Source organism: Manis javanica, chromosome 10, assembly GCF_040802235.1.
Source record: "Manis javanica isolate MJ-LG chromosome 10, MJ_LKY, whole genome shotgun sequence".
In the NCBI taxonomy this organism is placed as follows: Eukaryota; Metazoa; Chordata; class Mammalia; order Pholidota; family Manidae; genus Manis; species Manis javanica.
The window spans coordinates 112,416,117-112,432,505 of record NC_133165.1 but is presented as its reverse complement, the minus strand read 5'-3'; the positions used below and the strand labels follow the sequence as shown (position 1 = coordinate 112,432,505).

General features: G+C 43.5%; 1 protein-coding gene across 1 annotated transcript in view; it reads right to left on the bottom strand.

Annotated features, from left to right (window-relative positions):
* Positions 1 to 16,263, bottom strand: part of ACO2 (aconitase 2) — a 50,226-nt gene extending 33,963 nt beyond the window's left edge. Inside the window, exon 1 of the mRNA XM_073213931.1 lies at positions 16,127 to 16,263. Within this exon, the coding sequence (XP_073070032.1) occupies positions 16,127 to 16,162 (36 nt within the window). The 5' untranslated portion in view covers positions 16,163 to 16,263. The remainder of the gene's footprint in view (positions 1 to 16,126) is intronic.
* Positions 16,264 to 16,389: the final 126 nt, after the last annotated feature.

Here is a 16,389-nt window from a genome sequence, read left to right as displayed (position 1 = left end):
TACGGAAACATGAGTGGCCACGTGAAAACAAGGCCAAGACCTTCTCAGGGTTTCAAGCAAGATCATGTTCAAGTTCAAAAAAACTGGCTACAGATGCAAAAGCCAAACAGAGAGAATGAATGACTTGCTCACAATTACATGGCTTTTGTGGAGAATCATTCAGGAAAGAGGAAATCATTCAAAGTCAACTGTACCCTTGTGAAACCACATCAGAGAAACCAGTTCTAGGGACATCCAAATATTGGCCGTAGGATGTTCTGAGCTAAAAGAAGCTTTTAAGTGCCTTAGTCAGAATTTGAGAACACACATGCACAAAATACATCTTATGCTGTGGTCCAACCAGAGTGGTATGTATAACTGAAGCAAAAGTTTCATTAAACAATACTTGCCATGTACAGTGCACACTGATACTTTTTGCTCTGCAGTATTATTTTTATTGTGGTTAAATACACATAGCATAAATGTTACCACTGTAACTATTAAACTGTACAATTCAGTACATTCACAATGTGATACAACCATTACCACTACGTAGTTCCAGAACTTTCTCATAACCCAAAAGCCAACCCTGTCCCCATAAAACAGATGCTCCTCTTCATTCCCCTCAGCCCCGCCTCTGGCAACCACCAATCTACTTTCTGTTTCTATGGATTTGCCTATTCTAGACATTTCATATAAATGAAATCATACAATGGGTGGCCTTTTGTGTGTAGCTTTTTTCATTTAGCATTCTATGTTATTTCTTATGGGAGACATTGCACACCATTAATTTCATGATCAAATAATGGGTAACATACGCAGTGTGAAAAACAATACTTTAGAGAACTCTCAATTAAAAAAAATTATTATGTCAAAGTTAAACAGTGACATTGGATGGCTTGCTCACAACCCACTCAGGCCCTGCGGCACTCTGTCTGCCACACGGGAGCCCCCACACCTTGGCCTCCCACCACGCGCCTGCGTGTCTGTACAGAACTATGTACCAGGAAGGTGGGAAAAAGAAAGACAGCATAGCAAGTTTTTTAAAAAGTCAAATATATTAAATTTAAGACAGGTCCTTTGCTCTGCACCTTTCCTTCTATACCTTTGGTGTTGAAAGGTCCTTTTTTGTAATAATGGTGACAGCAGAAGGTGGTTTGTGTTGGGGCTTTGCCATTGTTTGGTATTGTTACTTAGGGAAATTTGAAACCTGCAACCTCATGCTGATCCCCCGAACTCTGAAGGCATATTTTGGTGCCCTCTATCATTGCAACTTTCCCAGAACAAAACTGTCCTTGGGTGGTGGGGGGAGGGGGGCAGTAGCAGTTATTAGAGAAGTAAGATACAAGGAGGAAGAGAAACCTAGGATTTTAATTTCATCCTTAGAATCTCAGTAGCAGCCAGAAATATGAGAAATGATGAGCCTGGCTGGCCGTGGGCAGAGCACCTCTCTTCACTATCACTCTCTCTGTCCTGGCTCCCTCCTACTCTTCCATCTGTCCATCCATCAAACAGTTTCTGAGTGACCACAGGTGCCAGGCACTGTTCTAAGCACTGGAGATACAGCAATGAACAAATGGCCATCCTGCCTAAAGCAATCTACAAAGTCAATGCAATCCCTATCAAAATACCAACAGGATTCTCCAACAAATTAGAACCAATAGTTCTAAAATTCATATGGAGCCACCAAAGACCCCAAATAGCCAAAGCAATCCTGAGAAGGAAGAATAAAGCTTGGGGGGGGGATTATACACTAACTTCAAGCTCTACTACAGAGCCACAGGAATCAAAACATTTGGTACCGACACAAAAACAGACCCATAGATCAATGAACAGAATAGAGAGCCCAGATATAAACCCACACACGTATGGCCAATTAATATACGATATAGGAGCCATGGATATACAATGGGGAAAAGACAGCCTCTTCAACAACTGGTGTTGGCACAACTGGACAGCTACATGCAAGAGAATGAAACTGGATTATTGTCTAACTCCACACACAAAAGTAAACTCGAAATGGATCAAAGACCTGAATAAAAGTCATGAAACCACAAAACTCATAGAAGAAAACATGGGCAAAAATCTCTTGAATATAAATAGGAGCAACAGGCAAAAATCTCTTGAATATAAACAGGAGCAACTTTTTCCTGAATACATCTCCTCTGGCAAGGAAACAAAATATAAAATGAACAAATGGGGCTACATCAAACTAAAAAGCTTCTGAACAGCAAAGGACACCATCAGCAGAACAATAAGGCATCCTATAATATGGGAGAATATATTTGTAACAACTTATCTGATAAGGGGTTAACATCCAAAATATAGAAAGAACTCACAAGCCTCAACACCCAAAAAACAAATAACCTGATTAAAAAATGGGCAAAGGATCTTACTACGCTGATGGACAGTGACTGTAATGGGGTTTGTGGGGGGGACTTGGTGAAGGGGGGAGCCTAATAAACATAATGTTCCTCATGTAATTGTATATTAATGATACCAAAATAAAAAAATAAAAAACTTACCTATAAGCCCAACACCCAGAAAAAAAAAAAACGGGCAAAGGATCTAAGCAGACACTTCACCAAAGAAGAAATTCGGATGGCCAACAAGCACAGAAAAAGATCCTCTGCATCGCTAATCATCAGGGAAATGCAAATTAAAACCACAATGAGTTATCACCTCATACCAGTTAGGATGACCAACATCCAACAGACAAGAAACAACAAATGCTGGCGAGGATGCAGAGAAAGGGGAACCCTCCTACACTGCTGGTGGGATTGTAAATTAGTTCAACCATTGTGGAAAGCAGTATGGAGGTTCCTCAAAAAACCAAAAATAGAAATACCATTTGACCCAGGAATTCCACTCCTAGTATTTACCCAAGAAAAATAAGGTCCTTGATACAAAAAGACATATGCACCCCTATGTTTTTTGTTTTTGTTTTTTTAATTAAGATACCATTAATATACACTCTTATGAAGGTTTCACATGAAAAACAATGTTAACACATTCACCCATATCATCAAGTCCCCCCATACCTCACTGAAGTCACTGTCCATCAGTGTAGTAAGAAGCCAGAGTCACTACTTGTCTTTTCAGTGCTACACTATCTTCCCCATGACCCCCCACACCATGTATACTAATCATAATACCCCTCAATCCCCTTCTCCCTCCCTCCCTCCCACCCCCCACCCCACCCCCACCTTCCCCCTTTGGTAACTGCTAGCCCCTTCTTGGAGTCTGTGAGTCTGCTGCTGTTTTGTTCCTTCAGTTTTGCACCCCTATGTTTATAGCAGCACTATTTACAATAGTCAAGATATGGAAGCAACCTAAGTGTCCATCAATAGATGAATGGATAAAGGAAGATGTGGTACATATACACAATGGAATATTATTCAGCCATAAAAAGACAAGTCCTTATATAAAGAGCTCACCCACCTCAACAAACAAAAACAAATAATCCAATTAAAAAATGAGCAGAGGAGCTGAACAGACACTTCTCCAAAGAAGAAATTCAGATGGCCAACAGACACATGAAAAGATGCTCCACATCGCTAATCATCAGAGAAATGCAAATTAAAACCACAATGAGATATCGCCTCACATTCAAAAGACAAACAACAACAAATGTTGGTGAGGATATGGAGAAAGGGGAACCCTCGTACACTGCTGGTGGGAATGTAAACTAATTCAACCATTGTGAAAAGCAGTATGGAGGTTCCTCAAAAAACTCAAAATAGAAATACCATTTGACCCAGGAATTCCACTCCTAGTATTTACCCAAGAAAAATAAGATCCTTGATACAAAAAGACATATGCACCCCTATGTTTATCGCAGCACTATTTACAATAGCCAAGAAATGGAAGCAACCTAGGTGTCCATCAGTAGATGAATGGATAAAGAAGATGTGGTACATATACACAATGGAATATTATTCAGCCCTAAGAAGAAAACAAATCCTACCATTTGCAAAAACATGGATGGAGCTAGAGGGTATTATGCTCAATGAAATAAGCCAGGCAGAGAAAGACAAGTATAAAATGATTTCACTCATCTGTGGAGTATAAGAACAAAGAAAAAACTGAAGGAACAAAACAGCAGCAGACTCACAGAACCCAAGAATGGACTAACAGTTACCAAGGGGAAAGGGACTGGGGAGGGTGGGTGGGAAGGGAGGGATAAGGGGGGAAATGGGGCATTACGATTAGCGCACATAATGTAGGGGGGATGGACAAGGAAAAGGCAGTATGTACAGAGAAGACAAGTAATGATTCTATAGCATCTTACTACACTGATGGACAGTGACTGTAATGGGGTATGTGGGGGAGACTTGATAATGGGGGCAGTCTAGTAACCATAATGTTGTTCGAGTAATTGTACATTAATGATATTTAAAAAAAAAAACACAAGTCCTACCATTTGCAACAATATAGATGGAGCTAGAGGGTATTATGCTCAGTGAAATCAGCCAGGCAGAGTAAGACATGTACAAAATGATTTCCCTCATTTGTGGAGTATAACAACAAAGCAAAACTGGAGGAACAAAACAGCAGCAGACTCACAGACTCCAAGAAGGAACTAGCGAGTACAAAAGGGAAGGGTTTGGGGAGGGTGGGGAGGGAGGGAGGGAGAGGGGATTAAGGGGCACCATGATTGGCAATCACAATGGAGATGGGTCACGGGGAAGGCAGTACAGCACAGAGAAGACAAGTAATGACTCTACAGCATCTTGCTATGCTGACAGATGGTGACTGCACTGGGGGGGCAGGAGGACTTGATAGTATGGATGAATGTTGAAACCACAAGGTTGGTTGTTTATGTGAAACCTTCATAAGATTGTATACCAATGATACTTTTAAAAAAATCACCATGGCTGCTATGTAGATAATGCATTCGAGAGAGGTAAAAATAAAATGTGTTGATCATGTACTTGAACACCTATTATGTGCAAAGCAATAGGTGACAAATACCAAGAAGAGCAGAACAGTCCCTACGCTAACACACCTTGGTCTGGCCAAGATCAGAATGTAAAGGCAAGTGACTGTGACCTCTGCAGAGAAGGCAGCTTACACCAGGGACAGGACTGCAGCAGAGGGAACAATTAACTCTGCTTGGGATGGGATGCCTGGGCAAGGCTTCACTGAGCAGGACTGCGGAGGACCAAGAGGAATTTGCAGAGCACCCAGAGCAGACAGTATGCAAAAGGACAGACAGTCATCAAGTGAAGTGTGCAGGAGCTATGAAGCACTCAGAATGGTGGGGTGTAAAAGACAAAGCAAGAAATGGTGGAAGGTCAGGCTGAAAACCCAACAAGGCTGGGGAGAACGTGGTTCACCATGCTAAAATTTGGATTATAACCTGTAGTTTATAAAAGGCAATGCAACACAATGAAAAGAACTTAGATCTAGTTCTAAAGTGCAGCTCTACTGCTTACTAGCCGTGTGACCTCAAGCAGGCTTGGCCTTTGAACTCAGTTCCCTCATCTGGAAAAAGGGAGTAACAGCTGCAGTAACATGTGAGCTATGAAATGAAATGAATAGCAATTACGCAAAATCCCACAGGCAAATTTTTTTTAAAACAGCATGTACTAGGGTTTTTCTACTCATTTAAAAAGTAAGACACACTTCATGGAGAAAATTTGGAAAACACGTAAAACACATAAATTCACCAACTTTCTGAAGACCATTCAAGGATATCTGCCACCACTACCCCTCCACCAGACCCCCTGGCCAGGCACCCAGTGGTATTTAATAATCAGTGGCTTCAAGAGACAGCAAACCTTAGTTCCATGCTGAAGCTACCCTCTCTGCAGCCCCTGGTACCACACCACCCACGATGAGCAGGTGTCATGACTAAGTGTTCTAAGCAAAGACCACTACATAATATTTAATTACTTTCTGCTGAGTGCCATGGACGACTAGTCCTACTGCAGTAATCTGAGCGTCATTTAACAGGTGAGGAAACTGAGGTCTGGAGGAGAGAGTTAACTAGCTCAAGTTCTCCCAGACTGTGAATAATACCAGCATTCAAAAGCAGCCTAGCTCTAAAGCCCAAACTGCTGAACCCGTCAGCTGTCTCTTGGCAATTCTCAGTACTGATCTGGACACAATGAATTAAAGAAATCAAATAAAATGAAAATGAAACAGATGCCAAGCTGTTACCCATGGCTATCCCTGGAGGGTGAAATTATGGAGACCTTTTAACTATTTATATTACATAATTTTGAACCTTCAATATTGTTTATACATTAATTTTAGATCAGAAAAAGTATTTTTAAAGAAATATAAATAATTTTTTTTATAAGCACCACGCTATTTTCTACAACTTGCAGTCTACTTCAGATTGTTAAAAAGTAAAAGAATGAAGGCAGATTTTTTTTTTAAAGAACATGAATGCTTCCCCCATTAAAGTTAACTGGCAAAATCTAAAAAAATTTACAACATAAAGTGTTAGCAAGGGTTTGGAGGAAAGAGTTACCTCAAATTTTTGGTATAGAGAATACTGGTAGAGAATACTGGTATTAGAGAATACTGTTGAACTGGCAATAGCTACTAAAACTTAGTATGTTATGACCTAGAAGCTCCATTTTTTTCCGTCTACCTGTACCTTCTATGTGCACTAGACAGCAGCTTCAAGAATGCTCATTGTACTACTCAGCAAAATATTTGAAAAATAAGAAACCTAAATGCCCATTTTTTGAAGATATATTTTCCCCATTCCATGGAATACTGTATACTTTAGGAAAAATCTCAGGAGATTCACTGTTAAGCTATAGATAAAATGCAAAACATACTGACTTAACACTCTGTATTTGTCTGTACATATATGTATATAGACATACAGCCAAGAGGATATACCCCAACTCATCTGCTGTTTCTGGGAAAGGAGGTTAAGTTTAAACAAGTGCTGATAGAAAAGGAGGATTTAAGCTTTGTAAAGTGTTCAAATATTTTTAAGAATGTTCTCACTGTTGCTTCTATGATTATAAATAAATGCATTATTGTACATGTTTTTAATTTGGATTGTAAAATTTTTAAAACATTGGAAAGAAATAACATAACAAAATGTTAACAGTTGTTATCCCTGGGTGGTAACAAATAATAATAGGTAATTTGTATGATATTCTTTATACCTCGGTATTTTCCAAGTTTCCTACAATAGGTAACTGCCTTTATAAACAAGAAAAAAGGTAAGAAATTAATATTATCTTAAAAAGAGCTATTACTGAGTCTTATAGCACATGCTGACCACTACGATTGGAGTATGAGTAGTCCACATCATTGTTATTTAAAGGATGATGATTTGAACTCATTTTTACAAAATAACCTACTGGGATTTTGTTTTTATTTCCTAAGTCCAAAAGCAAAACATACTCAAGCTCAGTTCACCCTGGCCCTGGGGCCCAGAGACATTCCCAACATCACCGGTAAGGCTATCCAACTCAGATGTTGCAGGAAATGGGAAAAGTTTTTCCCATATTTGGAGCCCCAGGCTCAGGACTTGTGAAATCCTCACAGATAAATACCAGACCCTTATCTAGAAGAGATACTTTCACTAGCCACCATCCCCCACCCGCCCCATTTTCTCTGGAACAAAGTGGCTGAGGGCAGGGCTGAGGCAGCCTCCAGGAAGAAAACATCTCCTAAGCAACCTCCCCAGGCCCCAGACTCATTCAGCAACTGCCATAAAGCCCCTCATAAACACGAGGCGGCCAGGAGGTTATTCTCTTCCAGAAAGACTATCCCACTGCTGGACAGTTCAAATGCTTTACAAGTACTTACAATGAACAGAAATAGGCCTCCAGTCTATCAGAGTACAGATTCCAGCCTTGGAGGCCTGGGCTCAAATCCCAGCTCTGCTCCCAACAAGCTGTGTAACCTTCTGTGGTTTTATTTAACCCTTCTAAACATCACTTTTCTCCACTGTAAGGGGGGATAACACCTTCACAGAATGCAGTGAGCATTAAAGACACGCACCTGTGTGAAAGTACCCAGCCCCACTGCCTGACACACAATAGGCCTCATGTCTAGCTTTGCCCTTTGGAAACGGATCAAATGAGCTTAGTCACTCTTCACACTTCAGCCCTTCAAACCTTTGAAGCCTGTATGTGTGTTCTCCATTCTAAGTGCTTCCTCTGCTACAAAGTAACTCCTGAATTCTACACTGGTGTGGGAGGCTCCCATCAGGTTGCCCAGTAGCCAGATGCTCGCAGATCTGTTTTGGAGTAAACAATAGTTAGGTGTCACATTGCTCCATGCCAGCTACTCTGGTAAATCTTGCTGTACAGCGTTCAGCCTCCCTAAGTGCCCAGAGACCAGAAGCAGCCTGCCCAAGGGCATACAGCTGGGAACGTGCTAAGACCACGCCCTTCTCACTGTGCTACAGCGTCTCCTGCCCTCTGCTCCCACCCAGCAGCCAGATGGGCTCGCTCAGTCCTCCACAGTGCCTCCCCGTCCCAACTGCTGAAGCTGCCTTTGGTGGAGTCTGGCTCCTTGGTCTGACAGTGCCCACTCCCTGGCTGGATGGGATACAAATCTCCAGGGCTCCCAAAGGAGTAAGGGAGGGGCTGCTAATCCTGTTATTTACTGACCCAGAACAAACTCTGATGGAAGGAACATACCTAAAATGGACCCCACTGGGGGGCCTGGAAAGAAGTGAAAAGGAAAGGAAGGTACAGGAGAAGGGAAGGGGGAGGGAAGGAAATGGGGAGGGGGAAGGGGAGAGGAGAACTAAACTAAAAGAATGCCAGGCAAGATCACAAACGTTATCTCATGTCATCATCCCAACAATTGTGCCAAGCAGGATTGTTACAGGTCATCGTGTCCCTTGTTTAGATAAGAAAATGGAGACTCAGACAGATGAGAAAATACATTCCACTAAAACGTATGATCTCCATGAGGGCAGAAAACTTACCTGGTCACCACTGTATACTCAGAGCCCAGACAATGCCTGACACAGAAAAGAAGTTCAAAAATACTTGCTGGTGAAATAGATGAAGGCAGAGCCATGATTTCAATACAAATCTCTTCATTGTGCTTTTAAATTCAAGTTGTGAATGCCTCTGGCAGAGGCTGTGCTGAGCCAGTGCCCGTTCAGAGCCAAAGCAAATGGGAAAGAGGTCCACCCCATGACATGCCATGGACACAGCCACTCAGAGCTCTGGCCTTCCCACTCCACCAAGGTCAGGCATCCTGTCCTCTATCCCAAAGAAAAGAAGTCTTCCCTTGGGACCACTTATATCCAGAGAATGGTCCAAACCAAAGGGACTGACATATTCTTGGGCAGGAGGCCAGCCTGACCTTCTGCCCTGTGAAGCATGGCATACACCAGCAGTGCCTTAGGGAACCACATGTTGGTGGGCACCAGCACACAGAGCAAGCTGAGTAGGAGGTGGCTGAGCTATCCAAACAGGCTGGGCTCCTGGAGGAGGTCTGGGCTCTTGCGGCAGCTGCTTTGCAAGAGACAGTCACCAGCCCCATTCAGACCCGTGGAGGGCCACTGTGGAAACGCTTCCACCCCAGTGCCAAGTCACAGAAAGGACATCGGCTCTAAAGCTGGATGGACGTGGTGCAGAATCACAGCTCCCCTAGCTGTGGGATCTCAGACAAGACTCATGACCTCTCTGAGCCTCAGTTTCCTCTTCTGTAAAATATGGATAAAAGAGAAGAGCTTTTATGAGAATTAGAAACAGTGTATTGCTTTTAAGTATGGGGGGAAAAGTCTAGAATGATAAATAAAAATTCCTTTCAGTGGTTGCCCCTGGGGACTGGAATGGAGAAAAGGAAAGAGAGCTTATGAATATATTGCATTCCTCAAGGAAAAAATATATGAAACGCACAGAGCTCCATAGCTGGGTTCCCGATAGGCATTCAATCAATGTAAGCTGCTCTTAGTTCTCCTGGGAGTATGCAATGCTCCTGCCTGTGATTTGCAGAAAGGACTCGGGCTGCTGTCTTCCACTATGCCCTCTACTCCCTTTCCAGCTGCCAAACAGAAGCCAGGAGCCCAAGAGAAGGTCCCAAGCACCAGGGAAGCACATCTTAGAAGTGAAATGAGACTGAAAAGGTCTTATATATCTACTCATTCTGCCCTTAAATACCTAACTCAGAGTCATCCAACCTATGCAGGCCTAGTCCAGTGTTGGGGAACACTCTACCTTATGAGGCAGCCCATTTCATCAGCATGATGATTTCAAGGTCTCACGTGGGGTAGGACCCCTGATTCCTTTGACCATGACCTCAGCAGCTTCAGGCTCAAAGCTCTTAGCGATTAGCTGCCTAGCCTTTCACGGCAGGGAAGCCTCAAGCTGGGCTCTTTCTAGAAGGGCAACATGGGAATGCGTGTCAGTCACACACTGCTAAGAAACATCTTCCCACACCTCCGCTGCTTCTAACAATTTTCTCCCACCAACGGTAGGCAATGCCTGGCACCTCTCCTAAGAATCCAAAGCTAAGCAATTCCCTTCCACCGGGAGGCAATCAGTGAACTTGGTTGCTATGCAACTGGCAGGCACAGAAGTGATACAATCATTTTCAGAACCTTGGAGAGGGGCCAGGGAGCTGCATCTCTCCAAGTCACAGCCTCTAAGTGGACACCAAGGTCGTAAGGGGTTCCTTTAAGGAAGTAGTGGATAGATCCCACTTCATCTGCCAAATTCTCCTTCGCTGCTGCTGTCAACAGCAGACTCCAGGCACACGGTGAACTGCACACACGTCCTGAGCCCTGCTCTGGCCCCCAGGGCAGCAACTCTGTACCCCCATACTCAGCAAGGGCATCCTCTGCATGCTCAACAGCAGCCTGCCAGGCTGCCCCACAGCTCAGTCAAGGAATAAAGCCACCTCTGTGTGACCACACCTCTTGCTTCTCCCTCTCAAGCTTTGCTGGTATTTGGGGCAGGAGGCAATCGAGGCCCCAGACACACAGCCACCGGAACTGTACCCCCAATCTAGCCTACTCTACAGAGATCTAGTTTCCATTCTATACCCCCTGGGAGTACTCTGGGGAAACTGGCTGAGTGGTATAAAACCTGGGTTCTACAGGCAAAGAAATCCATATTCAAAGCTCTGCTTATGTGCTAGTTGTTACCACAGACAACCTATTTAACGTCTCTAGCTCTCTGTTTCATCATCATGAAAACAGGCTAATGACACCTACTTCTCAGGGTTGTTGTGAAGGACAAATGAGGCAGTATTTGTAAACAAGACTTGGTTTAGCAGCTGGTACAGCGTGCCCAGCTGCTCAACATCGGTATCTCAAATGCCAGCCACAGTGTGAGCAGACTAGACATGCCGCCACAACATCAGGTCTAAGGAGGGGCCAGTCTGGATGTAACCCTGCCCAGCACACTCCTTCCCGTCCTTGCTTCAGCCAGGGATGGTCCAGTTACAAAGTGCTTCTTCCTCGCCAGCGCATAAGCTCTTTCACAGGAAGGGCCTTTGTCCTACATCGGCTATATAGCTCTCTCAGGGAAGAATAAAACAACAGTAACAACACAAATGTCCAGCAGAAGGTGGAGGAGCCCAGCTACACGGCCCGTAAGTGCAAGGGGTTAAAGGAACTCCTGAGACTTCTTTGGTCCCTCCCATGGCTGGCCATAGAAGTAAAGCTCCCCATCAGAAACTGTCTCCACCTCTACAGTAAAGGCAGAAATACTCCTACTGCGCCTAAATTCTCCAAGGGCCCAACTCTAACATTCAATGATGAAAATGCTGCAAATGTAGTTCTAGAGCTCACTTTCCCAAAGTTGCCCTTCAACTTAGAGAAGAAAAAAGGGGAAGCCAGAAGATTCATTTCTACCCGTTCTCCCAACTCTCGTAGACAGTAACCAAAAGGTTTTCCTGAAAAAAAACTGCATACCCCAAATTCATATAGATTAGAGGAGGAACAAACAATTTCCCTAGAGCCAGTCGTTTGTAAACATATGAGCTGAGGAAAAACATATGAGCTGTCACTCACCTGGAGTGACAGAGGTTATAAGATATCCCCAGGGCTGGTGACAGAAACTAACATTCACCAAGTGCCCACACTCTGTGGCCAGATTTGCTCCAAGTATTTTATACACATAGTCCCATTTAATATAACTACCCTGTGAGGTAGGAGGTGCTGTGCCCATTTTACAGATGAGGAAACTGAGGCTCTAGACTGTTAACTTGCCCAGGGCCACACAGCAAAGGTACAATTCCAGACCTGGCTCCAAAGCTGGTACCCTTTCCTTGGGCCCAAGTTTGTGGAATGAACCCAAGAAAACCATTTCCATGCTTTTTAGGCCCACCCCACCCCACCCCACCCCCAGATAAAGAAGAGCTTCTACAGGTTCATCTGGAGCATTTCAGATGAAAAACTCTGCCCCTATTCTCAATGTTAGAAAGGACCTATTGCTAAAATAACATCAGAAACTATTCACAAATTTTTACAGCACATCAGAATTCACAGAACTTTTCAAATACTACTAAGCCTTCAGGACCCTTCTTAACTGAAGGGTAGCTATTAATTGTTTCATTTTACAGATACGTAACCTGAGGGCCACAGAGAGTTAAGGTCTTGCTTGATTCCATTCAGTAAGTCTGTGTCAGATAAAATTTCCCTAAGGTTTTTGAAATTCTGTATTCTACTTTTTAAAGACTGCAAGCAGCCTCCCTGAAGTCCCTCCCCTCCTTTATGTTGAGGGCCCAGAGCCCACCACTGCCTTCCAAACCAGGTGCTGGGAAACTTAGGTATGTCAAAGTAAGCTGGAGCCAATGAAAACAGACAAGCAATAACACTTATTTTAAGTACTTTCCCTCCTAGGGACACCGGGTACCAGAATAAGGCCAGTGAAGGGCTCGCCTCAGGCATGATGCTCATACTTAAGCAAGGAATCCTGGGCAAACACTTGATCCCATCCAGCTTCCCAACCTGTAAAATACAGGCACTTGTTGAAAACTGATGAAAGGACCAAGAATTTATAAACAAGCTTCAGCCCTCACCTCAGTCTTACAAGCACTATGCAAACACAGGACTACTAAATTCAAGTTCACCCATCCCTCAGTTGCTCAGGTCCCAAATCTCAGGGTCATCTTTAATTATTCCCTATCTTTCACATTCTACATCCAACCCATCTACCTCCAAAATCTCTCTGCTCCCAGAACCCTATCCCAGATACCCTCACTACTCCCTGGATGATTCCAAGAGTTGGTTCTCATCTCCCTGCCTCCTCTTTTGTCCATGGGCCACCATCCATGCAGCAACCTGAAAAAATTTTCTCAGCCATAAATCAGATCCCGCCACTCCAGTAGATTTTCATTACACTCGGAAGTAAAAATCCAAGTCTATATTGCCCTGGCCCCCACCTCTTTCTCAGACTATCCTTTTAGACATGTCAGCCACACTGGCCTTGCTTATCTTCAACACACTAAGCTCATACCTATCTCAGGTGCTTGAAGTCTCTTCTCCCAAAATGCTGAAGGGCTTTTTATCATTTAAGTATCGGCTCAAATGGCACCTCTTCGGGGGCCTTCTCAACCACCCCAGTTAAAGCCACACTACTTTCTCACCCCTACTCTCTCTTCCGCACTATCCTATTTTACTGTCCTTAAGCACTTAGTAACTACACTTTTCTTATTTGTCTACTTATTTTCTGCCTCCCCAGAACTACAATATAAGCTCTCCATTCTTGTTCACTGCTGTACTCCAAGTGTTTAGAACAGTGCTAGGAATATAGCAAGTTTTCAATAAATATTTGGTAACAGTTGGTCCAAAAGGCAATGGTGAGCTCTCCTAGTCCTCAGGATGGTGGTTCTACTCCCTCTGCCCAAATCTGAGACTGAAGTTTACTCACCCACTCATTCATTCACTCAGTTCAAATCAAGAACCAACTACAGAAGGTATACAATGCCTTTACCTCGCAGGGTCACATGAGATTACTGGCACAGAGTAAGGTAAATGTTAGCTTCTCTTAGTGGTAGTAGTAATTGCCATCACTGTATTATCTACCTTCACCTTTAGTCTAGCTAAGGGCAGAAGAAAAATATTTTGGCTAAGAAAGATCTCCAAGGCGCTCTGCAGTGGAATACATTAGACTACAGGGGAAGTCTGCAAGAACAGGAATTGTCTGCTTTGCTTATCACTGCATCCAGGGCAAGCATTTGGGTGCTCAGTAAGTATGCAGTGAATGAGGGAGGAATAAATTGAAAGCACAGACAGGATTCTGCAGAGGTGACAACTAAGATAGCATCATCACTTCTCAAAGGTAGCTAAACACAAGAGGTAATTTACAAGGTTCTCTGAGGGCAGTGTTAGCAGGCCATTACTTAAGACAACCTGGCTATTGGAAAGTGGTGTTGTATAATGCTGTTCACCCATCTCAGTGAATGAACAAACAAGGAGACTTGGATTTTAATACTGATTCTGTCACTGGAAATCACCCAGGATCTCAAGGTCTTGGATTATCCATCTGTAAAAGAGGAAGTTGAAATACACGAAGATCATAAATATATTCTACTTTCTCATCACTTTATAAAAATCTGAGTGGGAGTGATTAACAAGTACTCAATAAACATTTGTCACTGAAGATCACCCCCAATCAACAGATGAGGAAACTGGGATTCAGAATTAACTTGCTCAAGGTCAGAGCCAGGGAAGAATACGAACTATGGCCCAGACCTCTTTCTATACAAGTCTAAACACTCATGCTTTCCAAGATCTTTCTTCAGTTCAATAATACTGTGATATTAGTCTTCTATTCCAAGCTATATAAATATGCAACCATTTCTTGTCAAATAATCTTGCCTGACTTCACCATGAACAGCAAGATCAGGGAAAAACAACAATTTCTACATTGTTAACCTATAAAATCAAAAGATCTGAAGAAATGATTAGGAAAAATCCCTTGTCTTTGCCTAGAAGTGAGAGATCAGAAGTCTTTAAGATAAATGATAACTTCACTTTAAACCACATAGTTTATAAACAATAAGATTAAAAAAAAAAACTTATGAAAACACAATGTTTCCTGACTACAACACATAACTTCTTTTTTAATCCTATAATAGAAGTTGTGCTTAATTCAAAGTAGATTCACAAAGTTAAATGTAAAATGTTGTCAGAGAATGTCTACAAATGTTTGCTTTATTTTTATTAACCAAATATCTGCTTGACCTTAAACCTTCCTGGGGTTGTCAAATTAGAAGTGAAAAAAACATGTGGCAGTCACAGTCAATTTTCTAGATGGTTCATAAGAGGAGAGTCAAGGTCAAACCCTTGAGTATCTTTACTCTGCCATCTAGTAATTGAAAAACAACTCACTGTAAGCTCAGAACACTCCATTTCTGGTACTCTCACAAATACAATTGTTACCTCAAAGATCATATTTCGGCTCAGAAAGTTCCGTGAGGACAGGCTGACATGAATAAGGAAAACAGAAGGATAAGAAGAGCAGATGCTCAGGCCACAGCACTTCAGAGACACTCAGCAGAAACTTTCATCTACTTTCTAGCAGTATCATTCACCTACCAAATGAGAATAATCATCTCACCAGATGATCATATAAATCAAATGATATGAGGAGGAATTAAAACAGTCTTGCAATCTTATGCAAAGGTGAAAGGCCACTATTTACTACGTCTGGGCCTGGAAGATGCCCTCGCCTTCTTGGCTGTATGTTCCGCAGGACACTTTTTAGATGCAATAAGATTCTAGTTTCTTCTCCAGACTCCAAACCTAGCAACCGTACATGCACCTGACTACCAAGTCTCTGTTGCTGAGAGAATGGTAAGTGCGGTCTTCACGCTCTGGGCCTAGAGGGCTTAACAACGACCGCGCCCCCTAGTCACCTTGTCCTCACCTTGAGGAACGAAAAGAAACCCCACGGGAGAGGGGAATGCGACCTTCTGAAAGAATAAAGAGGTGTCTTCACGCTTCACCTGGCCGTCGCTGCTCGGACCCACGCTTCCCGCGGGGCGGGGACAAGGCTGGGAGAGCTAACTGAGCCAGGGACTCCTTGACCTCGGGCACGAGAAGAACGGACACGGGAGCGGGGCCCGCGGCCGTGACACGTACATAAAAAGACGGCCAGAGCTTGGGTCCGCCTCGCCTTGCCCAGGCTAAAGCCTCAGGCACCGTAGGGGGCACCCCACCCCTGTGAACCCAGAGGGCCCTGAACTCACTCACCTGCAGCCGGGTCACCAGCAGGCGGTAAGGCGCCATTTTGTGCACTGACAAAGATGAGGTCGCGTGAAAGTGACGTACCACACGGCCTATTTATAGCCATCGCGCTGGGGCGCGGCCTGACGGGAAACGCGTCATGGTGAAGGCGGGGCCTCCGCAAGGAGGTGCCAAAGCCCTGCCAGCGTAGTAGGCGCGGCTCCTGTGTTACAAACGGATCCTGAAGTGGAAAGAGATGCATAAAAACACTTGTGGAAATAAATGCCGAG